General features: G+C 38.9%; 1 protein-coding gene across 1 annotated transcript in view; it reads right to left on the bottom strand.

Annotated features, from left to right (window-relative positions):
• Positions 1-11,353: 11,353 nt before the first annotated feature.
• LOC126858293 (dynein axonemal heavy chain 12-like) overlaps positions 11,354-19,869 on the bottom strand; it is a 29,112-nt gene continuing 20,596 nt past the window's right edge. Inside the window, exons 3-5 of the mRNA XM_050608498.1 lie at positions 13,729-13,883; positions 12,811-13,096; positions 11,354-11,413 (exon numbers count right to left, since the gene is read on the bottom strand). Of these exons, the coding sequence (XP_050464455.1) occupies positions 11,354-11,413; positions 12,811-13,096; positions 13,729-13,883 (501 nt within the window). The remainder of the gene's footprint in view (positions 11,414-12,810; positions 13,097-13,728; positions 13,884-19,869) is intronic.

Genomic DNA, 19,869 nt, shown 5'->3' with positions numbered 1-19,869 from the left:
TAGTGATAACGGCGTTAGAAGATAGTCAGAAGTGTAATTATATATTACGCTATATATTAATTATATATTATATATAATTATATATTACGGCGTTAGAAGATAGTCAGAAGTGTTTCAGAAGGGCAGCGCTAAAAATACACCTAGAGTTTGAAATCTTTATTTCTGCTGACACACGCACGCACACACGCACGCACGACCGAACAAAAAGGTATAAATCCTACCGTGCAACCTCCACGCGATATACTTTGGATAATGATAATGCCGGCATAACATTTAAGTTTCTGTAATTTAAAAAACATTTAATGAAAAATAACTATAATTATAATGTTTTGGATAGCTCTTGGGCTAAGCTACAAGAATATATAATGAAAAATAAAGAGTTTCATTTAAAAAATTCAAAGTGATTTTAATGTGACCTTGACGGTGCTATTATAGATCATAATATTATCATATAATGCGCCACGTAGAGCTCTACTTTTACATGAAATATTTTTCAAAATGTGTTGTAAAATTTTTGTTTTTTGCACTTATTGATTCGAAAATAATTACAATTAATTAATGATATTTTATTGATTAAAATAATACTAAACACAATATAAGTCGCACAATTTTTAATCAATTATGCAATTAAAATTACTATTTTATTAAAAATTATCCGATTAATATCATATTTAGTGTCATTTTAATCGCAAAAATGTAATTAATTCATTACAATTATTTTCAGATATATAAAATGCGATATATAAAATTTTTATTTTCTATAGTTAAGTGATATATATACATCAAAGATTGCAGATAAAGAGAATCTGGCGAGCAAGACTTTGGAACTCTTTGATTTGTTATCTCGCTTGCTCCTTCATTCTTTCTTGTTCTCTTTTTTGTCAACTTTTTAACATCCGGATATTTCCTTATTTACAAAATATAAATCAGACATATGTATGATATAAATCTTTTATAGAATAAAAACTGAAATTTGCATTTTATCAGAATGAATATAAATATAATGGATTAATGAGATTCTTGAGATTAAAATGGTACCAAACATGACATAAATCGGATTTTTTAAATCAATTATCTAATTATGATTACTTATTTCATTAAAAATTATACGGTGTACATCGTATTTAGTATCATTTTTATCGCAAGAATGTCATTAATCTATTATATTTATATTCATATTGATAAAATGCAAGTTTAAGTTTTTTTTAATAAAATGTTCATATTTTGTATATAAAAAAATCCCCGATGCTGTATCATTTGGATACGTGCCCGCATCGTCGTACCATCCGGATATGTACCTGCGCTAATATGCGCAGAAGTACTTTTTTGCAATTTTTTTGTATTTAATATAAAATAATTGCTAAATTTATTTTATACATAAAAACATTATTTTTATTTTACGAAAAAATTATATAAAAATATCTATTTATATGTATATTAATATGGATTATTTTGTATATTTAATAATAATTTTAATATCTTTGTATATTACACATTTTATGTTATATTCAAGGTCCTTCAAAATTTCAAAATTTAAATTTTGCAATGGAATAATTCTAGAAATATTAAATAATAAAAATTTTTATCAATTCTTTTAGCAGTATTTTCTAAAATGTAATAGCTTTTACTTTATAACATACGATTTATATGATCGCCTGTGATTCGTGCATCTAATAATTGATAATCGAGCATTTAAAGTTTCACTTACTCTATATACAATAATTAACTGATAATTATCAAACTTTAATCTCAATCTTGTTACTAATAAAATTGTTACTAATAAAATATAAATATATATAAAAATGAAAATATATATTTACTTTTATTTTTATATAAAGTTCCCAATTTTTTATCAACTTTTTTAATATCAACATGCCGAAATTATTTTGTTACCTGTAATATGCTGATAAAGTGTATCTATATATATATTTGTGAATTTATATATAAAGATTTTTTATTTATTATCAGATAATAACTGCCAAGTTCAATTCGGTAGTAAATTGGTTAATTAATTATTATATTTTTATTTTACATGTTGACATTAAAAAGTTGATAATAAAAAGTTGGGAACTTTATGTAAAATTACAAGTATATATATATATATATATATATATATATATATATATATATATATATATATTTTTCATTTTTCTAACTTATTAGTATTTTATTAAATAATTAATTTTATATAATTTTTTCGTAAAATAGAAATAATGTTTTTGTTTTTGTGAAAATAATTTAATAATATAAAAATAATGTTTTTATATTGTTAATTTTATATTGTTTAGGTCATAGAATATTAATTTATAAAGAGAAACATTTATAAAGATGTGCTTATAAAAATTAGTTTTCATTTTCATCATTACGCGATATCTATAGCAATCAGTATGTAAGTATGCATGTATTATGCAGTAAGTCGGCTGTACGCACACACATGCAAACAGACGCACGCGATCGTATCAGTGCGCGGCAGGCTCAGACTCAGTTTGTTGCGTGTATTTTGTCCATACGTGTAACAAGAGATTATCGCGTATTCAACGTTATGACACGTTATTACATGTTGAAGTCTTTTTTTGTACAATTTTTAATATATATTGTGTGGAGACGCAAATATAATGAGAAAAGCTTGCCTCTCTTATTATATTAGTATTTTAAAATAGTAGTTACTGGTATAGTAATTAGTTAGCCAGAGGTAATTCGTGAGTTGGTTGTTTTTTCACACCAAATGCGTTTTGCATGTGCGCTTGGGTTAAAAAATAAATGCCAGAAGCGATCAATCCTGGTTGTTATTTCACAAAAGATGAAATTTGCATGTGTGTTAAATAAATGCCAGAGTTGATTAATTCGTAAATTGGTTATTCTACACAAGATGCAATTTGCATGTGTTAAAAAATAAATGTCAGAGACAATCAATTCATGAACTGGAGAGGACATTTTGGAAAAATATCTAAATATGTGTACTTATGTCCTAATATATAAACATTCACATTTATGTAGTGAAAAAGTTTATAATACTGAGCTCTCGATTATATTGATATACTACTGATATACTAACGATGAAAAAGATTTATTACCGTTTTCATAAAGCTTATCATGATATGTAAAAAAATATCAAGAAAAAAATCTCAATGCGAAGATTATCTTTATTGCAGAGACAAAAAGAATATATGGTTGCGTCTCACAAAAATAGGTGGTGGAGGAGCCTACTATTTATTTACAAAATTCAAGATATTGGAAATTCAACATTCAAAATATTGTAAATTCATTATTTTGTCGCGATTGAGATAAATATATAATGTATTGTAAATGTTTGTAAATTTATACTACAAATACATAAACATTTACATATATAAAAATTACATATATATATATATATATATATATATATATATATATATAAACATTTACATATATAAAAATTATATATATTGTAACGATGCATCCCCCATCGTTCCCGACACGTCGCCCGTCAGAAATCTGTCGCCCGGCGAACACCAGCCGGGCAAGGGCAGAGGCGCTTAGCGTCCTATTTTTAAAGCAATGACAAACACCAATGGTGTTTAATAAACAACCGATCGCTGAACGGCGCCGAACGTTTCAGGCGAACGCCGAACGCCGAACGCTCAACGCCGGAGGCCCCGCGTCGTTTCCCCCACCCCGAGGGGGATGTAAACGGCGCGGGTGTCGCGACCGCTCCAAAAGGATATAAAAAGCTCGACCGACCACCAGACCGTACCAGATCGGCAACTGAATTCGCTCGAGCAGTATGCTCGACCAGAATCCGCTCCAAACGAAAGACAGTTGAAAGACAGTGAACCGGAGGTTGACGTGTTCGCAGCCTCCGTCGAGAATTCTAGACTATCTGTTCTAGAGACGAATCCCGTCATAACATCTCCGTAAAGGCTAGAGATTGGACGAGTTCGCCGCTTTCCTTGAGTATTCTCGAGCCCTTACGATCCGTACACCTGACCGTCTAAACTCCGCGCAACGACGCATCCCATGACCATTATCTGGGAACACGCGCCGCGACACCGACGCATTATACCAACTACAGGCCGCTACCCTGCAGTTCACGCTGAACACCCGGCCACATACTGTACGCGCCTTGCCGCGCATATCTATCACGATATCACACGGCGAGATATCGATAGTACTCTGACATACGTTGTCAACACGCGCCCGCCTTACCGCGTGCACCTCGCGCCTACAGGCACGCACCGACAACACGCGCCCGTGCCGGGCCCTTTAACTAGACGCGCAAAACATTGTCTAGACCGGCGTCACAACATCGCGAATATTATTGTATCGACTCATAGAAAATTGTAGCAGCTGACCATTGCCAGCAAGAGGCAAATAAACGACGTACTTTGCAACTCACGTCCTATTGTGTTTCAACCCCTTCACGAATCCTGATCCCGATTGCGCTGTCAGCGCACGCGAAACCGCTCGTGAAGCGGCCCGTTACAATATATATATATATATATATATATATATATATATATATATATATATATAATGTATTTACACACGAGCGCGCACGCACACACACACGCACACACACACCAACACACACACACACACACACACACATACGCACACATATCCACACACCCACACACACGCACATACACACGCACACGCACACACACATATAATATTTTATACATATATAAAATATATATATGTATGTATACGTATAATATATATATATATATATATATATATATATATATATATATATATACATAAATATGTAATATTTTGTTTCTGCGTCGCGTTAGAGGCAGTCGATCTGAAGCGAGATCATAGAGAAAAATCGTCTCCAAGAGTCATAAAATGTTGACAAACAACGGTAGCCATGTCAGATTTTGAGAAGCTATCTTGGAGTGCAGCCGTGTTTGAGACAGCTCCGTCTTTATTTGTTACGACATCCTGTATTCTGTGTTATAGTTGTGTTATAATGCAATATTCTTATTCTTTTTATAACAAGTGTTGTTATTTACGGCGCGGAGCGTGATTGTGTTGTGCGCGATATAAATTCGATTAAACTCGAAGTCGTCGCGCGGACACAACAATATATATAAAAATATGAACACAAATGACTAAATGACATTTCTCTTAAAAATATAGAAGACTACACGTTATTACGTAAGCAATATTCATTGTGTTCAATGCAATAAAGACACGCATGTATATTTTATTCTCACACGTTTAGATATGTTTGGATATATATGCCAGACGATAAAGCAGTAAAAATATATTGTAATGTTTTCATTTGAATATAGATAGATATATGATTAAATGATTCCCTTTGGGGTTACAAACTTTTACAATTTAATTACTTACATCAATCTTAATTCTTCTAGCTTACAACTATCTTAACTCTATCTTAACTTAACCTCTACATATTTCTAACCTACCTACACACACACACCGCTAACTGCCCTACCCTAATTTGGGACCTCCACTCCCGGCTCATATCACGTTTCTAATTCTTTTATCCACCTTCATTCACACATTCCATATCAATCTTCTCTCGATCTGTGATCTCTATTCTCTCTGTCTCTCTGTTCTGTCCTGTTTTCGAATCGACCTTTCTCGATCTCTTGATCCGATCTTTATCTTTCGACGCTCTGATTTTGATGCCTGAATCTTTCCTCGATCTGATGCTCATCGATGATTTCGCTCGACTTTCTATTTATGCCTTAGCTCGACTTGACGAGTCCATTCGCCGTCCGACGATTTCTTCCCGAGTCATCTCCGATACTCTGATTCCGATCCTTGATTTCCTGAGCGACTCGGATCTTCGATCTTCCGATCGCCTGGATCCATCTCTATGACTTTCACAGCATAGTTCCGTCTATCACTCCTTCCGACCTTTTCGCCTCTACCTCTATCACGCCCATACCCCTCTTTATAAAACCCACACTTTTCTTCTTCTCATTTCGATAATTCCTTCTTCTTCTTACACCTCTCCTTCAATTCCTCTCAACATCTCCTCGCAATCCCACTCCTCCTACCTTCCTCCAACCTTTTCTCGAACCTCCACGCCATTATTCTGACCTTACCTGGTCTTAACTTCTCCCTCTGTAATTCCTCCCTTACCATATCGCCCGGCGTTCCCCATTCCACTCCTAATACCCATTTTAGGTATCTTTCTTGTAGCTTCTTCAACTCCTTCATCTCTCTCCAGCCCCAGATTTCCATCCCATATCGCACCACCAAAAAGTATCCACACCAGTTTATCGAAGAGCCATAATCTTCTTCCCCAATCATTCTTAAATTTCCTTTTTCCAATTCCCCAAACCTGACCCATTACAGCAGCACCCTTCCTTAACCTATCTCTTATCTGTGCTTCCTGTCCTCCATTCTTCTGCATTACATAACACAAGTAAGTAAATTCTTTTACCTCCTCTATCACCTTTCCTTTCCATCTCCAACTTACATTCCTTTCTCTTCCTCCTCCTTTCTTGAATCTTAAGATTTTCGACTTTCCCACATTTAACTCCAACCTCTTCTTTTCCAGATAGCCCTCTAACCTTTCTATCATACTCCTCATTCCATCCTCCTCCTCCGCAATCAAAACCACATCATCCGCGTATGCCAAGGTGTAAATCTTCATCCCCCCTAATTCAACCCCTCCCCATCCTTCTCATTACCTCGTTCATATCCGCCGTCATCAAATTAAATAAGTGAGGGCTCAATGGGCATCCCTGCCTTACCCCCCTTCCTGTCCAAAACTCTGCTTCCAAATTCTCCCCCCTTACTCACCCTGTTTCTAGTCTCCTCAAAATATCTTCGCTCCTTCTAACCAGCCCTTCCCTCACCCTCCTCTCTCTCATCGCTTCCACCAATTTCCTTCTATCTACCGAATCAAACGCTGCCTTCAAATCTATAAAGAACGCCACTAATTTTCCTTTCTTCTTCCCCAACTGCTTATTCACCAAATAATTCAGTACAAATATGTTGTCCATTGTCCCTAACCCCTTCCTGAATCCCGTCTGATTCTGCGGCACCAATCCCTTTTTCTCCACCTCATCGCTTAATCTACTTGCCAGCACCGAAGCGTACACCTTATATAGCGTCGGTGTCAGCGATACACCCCTATACTCTTCTACCCTTTCATAATCATCCTTCTTTAATATCGGCACAATCATCCCCTCACTCCAAACTCTATTACATATTCTCCACACCCATTTCTCCAAGTTCTCCCCTCCGTACTTCCACACCTCCGCGGGAATTTCATCCATCCCTACCGCTTTATTATCCTTTTGTCTTCCATCGCTGACCTTATCTCATTCCTACTTATGCTCTCCTCCTCATCCATCCTAATTCCTGCCCTCTGTCCTATCACTACTCTACCATCTCCCCCCCAATAGATTCTTAAAATATCCATCCCAATTTTCGATTTTATGATGCCGACTTCTTCATGTATTTCCGACGATTCTCGAACGAGCTGCATTTTTCAATTTTTCTCGATTTTCGGATTGCCGACGGAAAAGTGATGCCGGATGACCGACGCATCTTTGAGGGACGATGGATTATTTTTCGACGTCGACACTTATCGCATCTCCCACGACTCTCTCTTTATTGACGCCGGACCTGCCGACGCCGAGGAGATCGATGGATGCTGGAGCGCCGACGGATTATTCAAACTATATTGATTGATGACCGGATTCATTATCTCCCACTTATCCGTGAAAGCGACGACGATCTTTGTCCCCAACATGACTCCATTACTGACTCACGACTTCTCCCCTCGATTTTGAGATTGAGCCGAGAAAGATCGATGGCCGGAGATGGACGCGACGCGCCGGAGAAAGTGGAGGAGCGAGTTGATTGAAGTCCTCTAATCATTACGCATTGTTTTTCCTTTCTGCTTCTATTTAATGAATTCTTCCAGCTGCCTCTCCATATCCCCTCTAACATATACTCCTATCACACTTCATTTTCTACCCTCCACTTTTAACGCTATTTCCATTAAACCATCTGTCTTTGTTTGCCTTTCACTTTCTAATTCACTCTTTTCTTTTTCCTGACCAAAACCCTCCACGTCCCTCTGGCCCCTCCTCTCACACCAGACTCCCATTTAATCTTGTATTTTGAATTATTTTATTTTATCTAAATTAAAGCGGCTTATTACCATTTATAAATCCTCCTCCCACTTTCAGTAATTTTTTGGAGTGATTCTCATTTACACAAGCAAAAAACAGCACCACCCCTCCCATCCCCGGAAAGCTTCTATCTACATCCTTCAGTACTTTCCTTCCTATCCCACTCTCCACTTATTTTCGGCCTGACTTATTTTCGAGATTGATCTAACGCGATGCTTTTTATGATTTCGTGATCTATTTTTACCGAGAATGATCTTTTCCAGCGCGATGAAGTGCCGATCGAACGGATCTTTACGTGACGGAGGACGAGTTTTGATGATAAAAGGATTTTTGATGATTGATAGATACATTTTTTGATGATGCGTGGATTTTGATGGATTTGATAGGTGCGCGTGATCGCAAAGGCCATATCTAACCTCTTTATCTGATCTCGATCTTTATTTTCTGATGATCTGCCTCGATGCAAAGACGGATTGATGATCGCAAAGATGGAATCCTGATGCGATCTGATGATTTCGTGCCGAGGATGATTTTTGACCGCGCGGAGTGATTTTGATTTTACGATGACTTTGTTTTTTCGATGACGACTTCTTTATGCGATTTTCGAGGCATCAGCCAGAACTCTTCTCCCTGATCCATCCGGACGATAGACGCGATGATTCTGATGCTGATGGGATTTTTCCTGCCGATTCGAGCCGACGATGCAAGAGTGAGGAAGCTGGATAGGACGATGACGAGCGGAGAAAGCGAGGATCGATGAGCCGACGATAGCCGAGACGGAGACGGAGCGGAAATTTCGAGAGCGGAAAGCGGAGTGACACGACGATAAGCGAGAAAAGCGGAGATGATGATGCAAAGCGATGATAGAGTGAGATTCGAAAGCACACAAGTCAACCACTTCGAAGCACACTACCTGACACCAAAAACGGAAGTCTTTCATTTGAATATATGGAACACAATGCAAAAATTGCGTCTTCTATTATGCATGTTTGAATTAATTTAATACTGTTGGTAATAGCGTAACTACAAATGCCGGTATTATCGATAAATTTAGTTACGTTTAGATGAGGGCGCTAACCCATCAGAGTTTGCCCGTCGCTTACAGATCCCCTTAAGGTAAGATAATCAAAATAGAAATATTTTACATTTTATGTCAAAGAATATTAAAGGTTATTCAAAGTCAAAGATTATTAAATTAAAAACATTATACTTCTAAAAGTATATAAAATATTTAAAAAAAATACTTTTTTATAGTATTTTGAAAGATACTATAGATTTTGAGATAGGCTACAAGAATATGCAATGAAAAATAATAGGTTCCATTTAAGAAATTAAAGGTAACCGTGATCATCTTTCTGTATATCCAAGATCAAACCATTGGTACCATCTTCTATCTTTCTTTAAGTCAATCAACTTTTATTTGAAACATTTTATTATATAATCAAAATTGAAAATGTTATCTTAAAATGACTTGCCCTGTATATCTTATTGTGTTGATAACAATACTTACATACATAGCGCGAACGCGCATGGGTAGCATATATACGTAAACGTTTATAATATTAATTCTTGAAAATGATATTTTGTAACGTAATTTTATTATACATGATTAAATTTGAAAAAAAATGATTCATTAATTCACTAAAAAAAATTATAAAATTTTGAAAAAAAAATTTGATAGCGGAAGTTGAAAAGAAATAAGTTTTTTTTCTTTAATTATTTTTTTATAGTTTGTAACGATCTACCCTTCCCGACGCCACGGATCGGCTCTCGCCGGTTCCAGGATTCGGGAGAAGGAAGAGACACGGGCTCGCAAATTACACACTCGATTTGGCCAACAAATAATAAAGATTTATTCGTGCAAACATATGGTACAATGGAATTGGCCGTTACGCTTAGGACGCGCGAATACAATTTGGGCACGCAGCCCGGGTTTCTAATGCTAGGATATGGCGGACTTAACTGACGGAGTAAACAACCAAGATCGGCCTATACTAACAGAAACGGTAAAATTAATATAAGAGGAATCGTCACATGAAATAAGAGAATGGAATCGGCTACAAAAATCGGGGCGGCCGCGTCGAATCCGTACTCTTAACGGCGAACCCGTGCCAGGACGTGACGTCCGGATCCGAGGAGTTGCACTGCTAGGCGGTCTATCCTGAAAAGGACTAGGGACCCACCGGCGCGCTAGGCGACTTATCCTGAAAAGGACTGAGCGCCGGAGATGCTGTTCTTGGCGTCACGAGCAGGCACCGGCTCTCTACTTAATATAGACGGCTTAGGGACTACGCGTGGTATATACAAGAGACGCGGGCGCGGAGTCAATCGGACGGAGCTTAAGGCTCCCGGTCGCGGACCACCGGTGGTCGTTGCACGGTGCGCGAAGACGTCGGTATCGCGAGGAGGCGACGAAGAGAGCACTCTTCGTCGCGGACAACGCCGGTCGTCGAGAGCACTCGACAGGCTACGAGAGCACTCGTCCCCCGGACCGGAGGTAGTTGGTGTGAGGGAGAGCACTCCCTCGCACCGACAGGACTGGACGCCGAGAGCACTCGGCCGAAGACGAGAGCACTCGTCTCCTGGACCAGGTCGAAGGAACGGGATAAGGATCGGTCAACTGGAGTCTCAGAGAGCGCTCTGAGGCTTCGAGTGTCCCGAGGATCGGGACCAGGACTGGTGCCGAGAGCCGTGTCGAGCCGGCTTATATACCCGGCCGGCTTCCCTTACTTAGGCTCGCGCCGCCCTAGTGGGGGATCGCATGGCCCAGCGGCGGCTCATACGATGGGCTCGCCGCCTCGCAACGGCGCGGCTATATAAAAATTTGTGGGGCGCTAAGCGCCGGCCTCTTTTGCGGACGGGTTGACGGTCCGCGATGCTCTCGTAACGACACAGGTCGTTACAAGTTTCAATGATATTTGATCCCAAAAGATAACCGTTTTTTTTTTCAAAAAAGTATGTCATTCTTTAAAAGCGAAAATCTGCACATATAAAAAAATACATGTCCTTTAGATTTTTATGTTTAACATATTTCAAGGAGAACCAAATCGGTTCCGGACAGTTGTAACATATCTCTTGTTAGTCGTTGTAGATGCTCGTTGTGAGAACTTACGCTTTGCAAATTTGGTACCGGCTCGGTGTGGGTACGAGAGTTTGCGTCTTGTGGGAAGTTTCTGTATAGACGCGTTATCTCGTAGATCGACACATTTGTCAATTATATTTTACGTCATACAAAACTTCTACACTATTAAATCCGAACAGAATATATTTAAGATCAGATGCTGTACCATTGATATCAGCTAAAAATAATATAAATATTGATACAAATTTTGATATTGATCAATATATTTAAAAAAATTAATACAGAAACATATATTGCCAAGAATCAACGGATAAAGTGCCGAAAAAAATCTATTTTCAATTTCAATAAAATTTTGTGAAAAGCTTTTTTTCATGTTAAAATGGAAGCCTCTATAGTCATTATCACACTATGCATTGCAGAATTGTTGATCATCCAATCAGAGCGAAGTAGTTACTTGGGAATTTTGCTCTAATGAGTGCTCTATGAGTAGCGATTCGCAATCCGTAATCTGAATCCACGTCCGCAATACATAGTGTGACAACGTCTTTAAAGGAATTTTGGCGACTCTTAGAAAAAAGTCATTTTTCAAAAATGAAAGTATATTAATTGTATGTGTTGCTACATATGACACTTCAATTAGTATGTAATCTAATTTGATGTAATAACAATACGTGTAATAACAATGTATGTATGGATAGGGGAGAAGCTCCGCCTCTTCCCTGTACCCCAAGAAAACTAATCCAATTTAATTATATCATAGTGTAAGGTATTCCAAAATTAGCTGTGACGGTTCACCTTTCCCGTACGCCACAGATCAGGCTCGCCGGTTTCCAGGATTCGGAAGAAGGGGGAAACTCCAATTTACTCTTCCGATAAGTTTAACAAAACAGTTTATTCAAAGCTTATAAAGAAATAATACAGTTAAAGCGGCGATGTACACTACTAATAATACAAATCAAAGCATTAAGCGCGGACAGCGTGAGTAATGCAATACAAGCTAGTGCGCGGAGCATGCATTAAGGCTTTGCCGGTTTGAGTCTAACAAAATAGCTAGGCTAACACGGTATGTACAAAACCGTTAGTGGTCGATGGATTATTAGATACAATCACACGGTACAGTAATCGGTCGGTCCGGTGGGGCGCACCCCTCGGTTTACGAATCGGTCGGTCGGTCAGTTTACCGGAGTACCTGGTGTACGAATCGGTCGGTCCGGTGGAGCGAAATCACCCGGTATACCGGTTCGGTCCGTAACGCGTTTTCTTCTAACGTCCCAGCAACCGGAAAGCCCGGCCTAACCACGAGTAACCCGTTGCCTGGTGTCTGCGAAGCTTGGTTTCGGATCTTAGTTCGGACAGGACTCAAGATCAGGAACTGGTAACGAACCGCCTTATATACCCGGCGCGGCTCTCCTACTCACGCGATTCGGCGCGTGGTAGGGCGGTCCCCTTGATGGGGTCCGCTCTATAGGTGCGAGCGTTTGGGGGCGCCATAGGCGCCATGCCTCATTTAGCGGGCGGATGGTCTGCTCGCGAGGCTGATAACGGTATCGTTACATAGCTATTGTCCATTTTTTATTTCAGTGATTCGATTTTTGAAGATTAACAAATATTTACCTTCGTCCATTCGTCAATTGTCGACTGCATACGAAGAAGTAGGTTATAAAATAATTTGACTTCATCTTCGATAACTTTTATGAAAGCCGATCCTCGCATTGCCTGTATTTTCACTATGTGTTCCTCTAACAACGCTAATATATCATCCAACTGTGTTAAAATCGAAACATGTGTGTCTTTGTATAGAACAGTAATAAAAAACATGTTTTCCCAATCGCTTATCATTTTCATAAGTGATTGCTCGTGTCCTAATTCCCTTGTCGCGCCGCTACTGATTGTCTCATATCTGCAAAACATTATTATTTTTCTTAATTATCTTGAATTTTCAATTTCTTACGATTTAAATTAATTCCAATAAGTCAATATTTAAATTTTACTTTGATCTTATATAATTATTGTAGTATAATATATAATATAATTAGTTTTAAAGTTATCATTTCTTGCAATTCAAGTATCTGATAACGGTCGCAAGTTGAAAATAACGATGAAATACTGTTAGGAACTGAACAATATAATAATATATTATGTGTATGTGTGTGTGTGCGTGCGTGCATGCGTGCGTGCGTGCGTACGTGTGTGCGTGCGTGCGTGCGTGCGTGTGCGTGTGTGTCTGTGTATGTGTGTGTGCAACTATTCCAAGTAACTTAAAAGCAATTCAATATTTGTTGCACATTATATTGACTTGCTTCTCGGCATTCAACTATTATCAGACATCTGAATAGGAAAGTTGGCTAATAAGTCGTATGAACTGTAATTTCAAATTTTGAATGACATAATTTTAATCAATTTTGAGCAATTTTATAAGTTTTACCAAGATATATAATTTGCTTATATAATTAAACACTGTTATAAAATATTATCTTAAAATTATCTCAATATTATTGTAGACTCGTAAAAGATATTAAGATTTTACATTACTTTTCTATGTCTTCCATCAAGTTCATTTTGATTATTTTTCTTAATGTTGCACCAGCATCCGGTGTTAAATCGAATCCTGCAATGGTCGACATATTGTCCCAATGTAATTGTCGCATTGCTGGATTGCGAAAGATGGCTAATAACGGAATGTATTGCTGTGTGAAAAGAAGTTCGAATAAGATTGCTGTTATAAGCAAAATAATTAATTATAAGTAAAGATAATTCTGTTGTTAAAAAGAGCATAACTCTTAATATCTTTAGCTAACAATATATAAAAATTAAATTTGTATTTAAACCTTACATGCGCAATATTAATTGTTACAATTAAACATTGAAATTAAGATCGATCAGTAATCGATAAGTGATAAGTGACATAAAAACGACTTATCAAAATCCGAATAAATTCTAGCAAGTCAGACAATGTATGTATCTGTCACGTGTATATCCGTCGATGGTTCAAACTGTATTAACGTGATGACATAATGATGACAAGTCAACAAAAGTCGTAAAAGTTGTAAAAACAATATAATGAGAAAAAGATGAATGCAATAAATTTCTTTTTTTCTTATTCTTGTTTCTCCATTATTGTTGTAAATACATGGTTGTATTTAAATACAGTAAACGTAAATAAAATAACCTAACCTATCCTCTCATATCATTTTGCAAATTTAAACTATCCTTTACCATTTTTTTGCTTAATGAATAATATTTTGAAGACGAGCGAAATCTAAAATTTTGACTCAACACTAATTAAATAATTGGTCTCAAGCCTCTGATTCGTTATGACCAAAAGCTAATGTATTTTGTACATAGTTTAGAAATTCGTTTGCTTTCTGTCTATATTCTATCAAACTAAACTAGATGAGAGACTGGCTCAGATCCACATCAATGCGCAGTCCAAACGAATGGTGAGCAAATGAACGGTGTCCAAACAACCGGTGGGCAAATGAACGGTGTCCAAACGAACAGTGGATAAATGAACGGTGTCCAAATGAACGGTGTCCAAATAAACGGTGTCTAAGTGAGCGGTGTTCAAGTAAACGATGCGTATTTTCTTACATGTCCAAAAGCTACTGTATCCAAAATTACTGTGTCCAATTGAACCGTGTGCAAAATCTTGTGTCTATTTGTAACGTGTCCATTTGCACTGTGTCCAATTGTACTATGTCCAAGTGAAGGCCACTCAACAATAATAGTCAGTAAAGAGGAGGTGCATGCTGGATGGAAAGAATATTTCCAACAACTCCTAAATGGAGGAACATACCAAGATAACGATGCACACACATCAGATCCCACGCTTTACAACAACAACCCTCACAGCGAAAACTCCCCTCCTCTTTTTCGGGAAGTGGAATGCACAATGGGAAAGTTAAGGAACCGGAAGGTACCTGGAAAGGATAATATTCCCGCTGGTAAAATACGGTGGCAAGTACAATAACAGCTATATCATCACAAAATCATACAACAGATATAGACCAAAGAAATCCTCCCAGAGGATTGGAAGGCAGGAGTTATATGCCCAATTTTTAAGAAAGGACAAATTCGAATGCGACAACTATAGAAGTATCACACTACTAAATGAAGCTTATAAAAATTTTCTCCACAATCATCAAGAACTTGATAGAACCATATACAGAACAACTCTTGGAAGAATACCAGCAGGTCTTCGAAGGAGTAGATCAACTCTGGACCAGCTTTTCAAGTGAGACAAATGCTGAGAAGATGCTGGGAATTCGGAATAGACGTCTTCCAACTGTTCATAGATTTTAAACAGGCATACGACAACATTGACAGGAAAAGCTTGTACTCAGATGCTGGAGCTGGTAATATCACTTAAACTGGTAAGACTGACCAAAATAATTTTGGATCTATCTATTTGCGAAGTTAACATACAGGGAAACTTGGAAAAGAGGCCCTTTCGTCTGTGGAAGAGGCCTAAACAAAGCGAGGATTGGCTCCTATACTCTTTAATCTGGCTCTTGAATGGGTCGTGTAGCAGGGCGTGGATCCAAACGGAATCACATATAAATCTCAACTAGCTGGTTTCGCAGACGACATAAACTGCATGGCTCTCTGCATCTCTCTGAGATCTCTGCAAGGAGTTCAAGAAATCTACGTATAACTGAACAAGGCGGTGGAAAAGATTGGTCTACAAATAAACGAAGATAAGACCAAGGTCCTAGTTACGACTAGAAGAACAAAAAAGACCTGGACTAAATATTCCCTTCGCAAATCGGTCTTTCGAGGAAGTTCAAGATTTTAAATATCTAGAGTCCATGCTCACTGCTGACGACGAGAGTCGAGATGTGCAGGCAAGACTCAATGGCCAACAGGACATACTACGCGCTTATATCAGTATTAAGATCTAGTGAGGTACATAGGAATCAAGGTCATGCTCTATAAAACACTAATACGTAGCATAATCACGTATGGGTGCGAAACATGGGCATTTACACAGAGATTAGGTCTAACATCGACATGTTAGACGCATTGGAGAGAAAGATCTTGCGGAGGATTTATGGATCGGTACAGGAGGAAGGATTGTGGAGAATTCGATATAATGAGAAATTATATCGGCTGTATCGGTCGCCTATACTCTCAACTCATGTCAGCCTCATGCTCCGTTGGGCCGGTCATGTACAACGTATGCCAGATATAAAAATACCAAAGAAAGCCCTCAATGCAAAAATATATGGTACTAGATTGAGGGGTAGATCACGTGGGAGATGAGAAAATGGAGTAGCAGAGGTTGCGAGATCGCTGCTGAGGATGACGAACTGGAGACGCTCTGCAGAGGACCGAGATGTCTGGAGGACTGCGATTCGGGAGACCATGATTGATTGATTCTGTTTACATTGGCAAGTTTGTCTGGTGCGTCTCAATCCTTGTACATAATTTTATATACACGATCTGTCTAAAGCAGTATTAAGCATTAATTGATTAAAACTTTAATTGATTAAAAAATCCATTAATCAATATTCGACATTAATCAATCATCATAAATGTAATGGCATAAATATAATTTAATCAATTAATGATATTTAAGATATTAATCGTTAATCACAATTAATTGTTATATCTCAAATAGCTATAACCGAATTATTATTTCTATCTCTAATATTAAATATTTGAAAGAAATATTTTTAATACGCCTTCCGACTTAGCGAGATATCGCGAAAGGCGTATAATGTGACCAGCGCGAAACGCTGACGAAGCAAGCCACGCGCCAAGGCTAAGCGACTGCGAGAAGGAATGAACTACCGGAAATGCAAGGAATTTTGATCGAACGATTTTAGCTTGCATTTTGGTCTAACGATTCGAAACGAGCGACACAACCATATATGGTCACGTCGCTATGGAATCCCCTCCAAAAATCAATCAAAGGTACCACCGAATACGCGGAGGACAGTCATTACTAATAATTTATATCGGGCAATCGTTAATAACAATCTAAATCGAAGTCACTAGTCTTATCACGAAGTAAAGTATTATACAGTGAGACGGAACAGCTGATCTCGCGATGGTAATTGAGATATCAGGCGCGCGCCAACGTAACTCTATAGCTGTGAAGGAGGACGAAAGGCCAGAAGAAGCGACTCAAGGTTAAGAAATAAAAATAAAGTTTTTATTTAGAAACACTTCACAATTAATCCACAATTAGGCCCGGTCCTCGGCTTCCAAGCCTTAATTACTAATCCCTTGAATCCAGTGCTTCCCCGCGAGGTACAACATAATCAATAAAATTTTTTGTTTAATATTTAATCATTGATAAAATAGATTTATCAAATCGTGATAATGTAATCGATTAAGTATTAATTAAATAATTTAATCAGTTTTGAAATTAGTGCATCTAACTGTGAATACATTGTAATGTATTATAAACATATGATTTGTAGATTCTGTTTATTACAAAAACTTCTATTTATACCGCACTTATTAGATATAGATTGTGACGTTACCGTCCCGCGCATGTCCGCCGGATCCCTCTCCGATCGCTGAGCGCGGAAAACGCATCCGCGCCAGTCTCAAAACATTAGAGCCGTACCGAAATCTCCAGAGGGGCGTTATTTGTCGGATTTATTTCATCTTTTAATTATGTTATTATTTCCTTATTTCGATACAACACGGGAGCCTTACCGGAGAAGCGAACACGGCCGCAGCAAAAACAAAGATAACAACAACTCGGAAGAGGATCTTCGGGAGGACGAAAGAAAAACAGCAAAGGAATTATCAACCACCGAATTCAGCAGCGTGGCGAGAAGCGCGTGAGGACAAGGAGGATTCTCGCGCCTCGACGCAGGACCGTGCGGAGGCGTGCCCCGAAGGACCCCGAAGGAGCTTCACCGCCGCGAGACACGGCGGGAAAAAAAGGAGGTCGGCGAGGGACACCGTTGCGTTCCTCGTTTCCGAGATCCCGGCGGAACTCGCCAAGGCCTTCTCCAAAGGGCCCCGTGGAAAATATATTGATCGCGATCTCGGGGGTGTGCGAGCCCCCGGTACGATCATGAGCGTGCTGCCGAGCCCCCGGATTCCCGAGAGAAGAGCATCGTTGCCGGTGAGGTTATCCCGCTATAAAGTAGCCACGCGCGATCGCAGTCGGAATCCTTTGTTCTGCCGTCGTGGCCGCGACTTCGTGTTATTTGTGCGTTCGAGCTCGGCTCGGAATTATTGGTGTTTATCGCGTTGGCATTAGCGTAATTGCGATTGTGTCACGGCCACGTCGGCAAGCGAATCGAGTCGCGAAGCGTCTGGATCATTGGTTTCACGGATCCGATTTATATCGTGCGTTAGAGTCAACGTAAGTCGTCTCTCTGGAGATCGCGGCTCGATAATACGGCGTAATCTGATAGTCGCAAAATCTGTCGCCCGTCTAGCGTTTAAGTCCGGTATGTGTGAGTAGTCTGTCGTGCCGTGTGAGCGTGTTTCGCGATCCTGTATGTCGTTGGTTAGTCGTCGAGTGTGAGTGTGTTTTGCGCGAAAATAATTCGGTTTATGTGTGTCAAATGCCTCGTTCGAAGTGGATTAGCGATCGAGTGAATTCGCGATTAATGCGTAATAGTGTATGGAGCGTTTCGAGCGACGTCTGCGCGGTGCATGTTAAAGGTGCACCGGATGCATGTGGTACTTGCATAGCATGTCCGAACAGCGAGCGGAATATTATCGATCCACGAGGGGTCCGATAATCGACCTGGTATAATTGCGCTCGGGCCCCGGCCCGACCGATTATGATTTAACGGCGTCTTAGTTTCGATGGCGCTAAGTCGTTTCGAACACCCAGTCTCGCTTCGGCAAAATTATCAACATCGGGCATAACTCCGTTTATCTTTGTTCATCATTCGGACGCACCGTTTCCAAATTAATAAAGTTGTTATTTCTTTGTTACGCTTGACGAACTTAATTTCTTTTTCGCGTGTCTGTCGATCTATCTGTATCGCCTCTTGCTTCCATATCGCGTAAGTTCAACATCCGCCCTGCCCCTCTACCGTTAGGTGAGCTAGTCCGCCCGTGACGAAATCGACTTCTTCCTTCGCGTCCTTTTCGCGCTTATCTCACGTATTTGACGAAAATTGATACGTGCAAGACCGTATCTGGCGCCCAATTGCAATTCTCGCGAGTATTAAAGCTTCGTCACGGCACGCGCGGAACACCTTCCATCCCGTTCCTTCCCGGCGTGTAACCATTTCTCGATTTCCTTGTGTTTTTGACGACGATCGACCTTTTCCCGTATCTCCCGACCGGCGAATCGTACTCCCGTTCGCCGGCGCCACAAAACATCCGCGCGACGGAGAGATCGCGACAGCGGACGCGCTCCGAGCTCGCGAAGGGAAAAGTCGTCGCAAGATATAGATTCTATTTACTATAGAATTAAGCGTTAAGGTAGCGTCGCGACGTCAAGTTCATAAAAAAAAATAACAAGTACATGAGAAAAATTCTTTCTTATTTGTCAACGGTTTGCCTATGTAGAGGGGCCGCGACGCAAGCAGCTTATCTATAATAGGGTCAATGCGGTCAATATCACAAATATTATCTTATGAAGTTAGATTTATTTTAATTATTTGATTTTTAATAATTTTAAGAGATATTCATTTTTATATTTTTATAAATATCAAATTTATATCTGATATATAGTAATTCTTTATC

This window comes from Cataglyphis hispanica, chromosome 24 (assembly GCF_021464435.1).
Source record: "Cataglyphis hispanica isolate Lineage 1 chromosome 24, ULB_Chis1_1.0, whole genome shotgun sequence".
Taxonomy (NCBI): domain Eukaryota; kingdom Metazoa; phylum Arthropoda; class Insecta; order Hymenoptera; family Formicidae; genus Cataglyphis; species Cataglyphis hispanica.
This window is presented reverse-complemented; position numbering and strand designations above follow the sequence as displayed.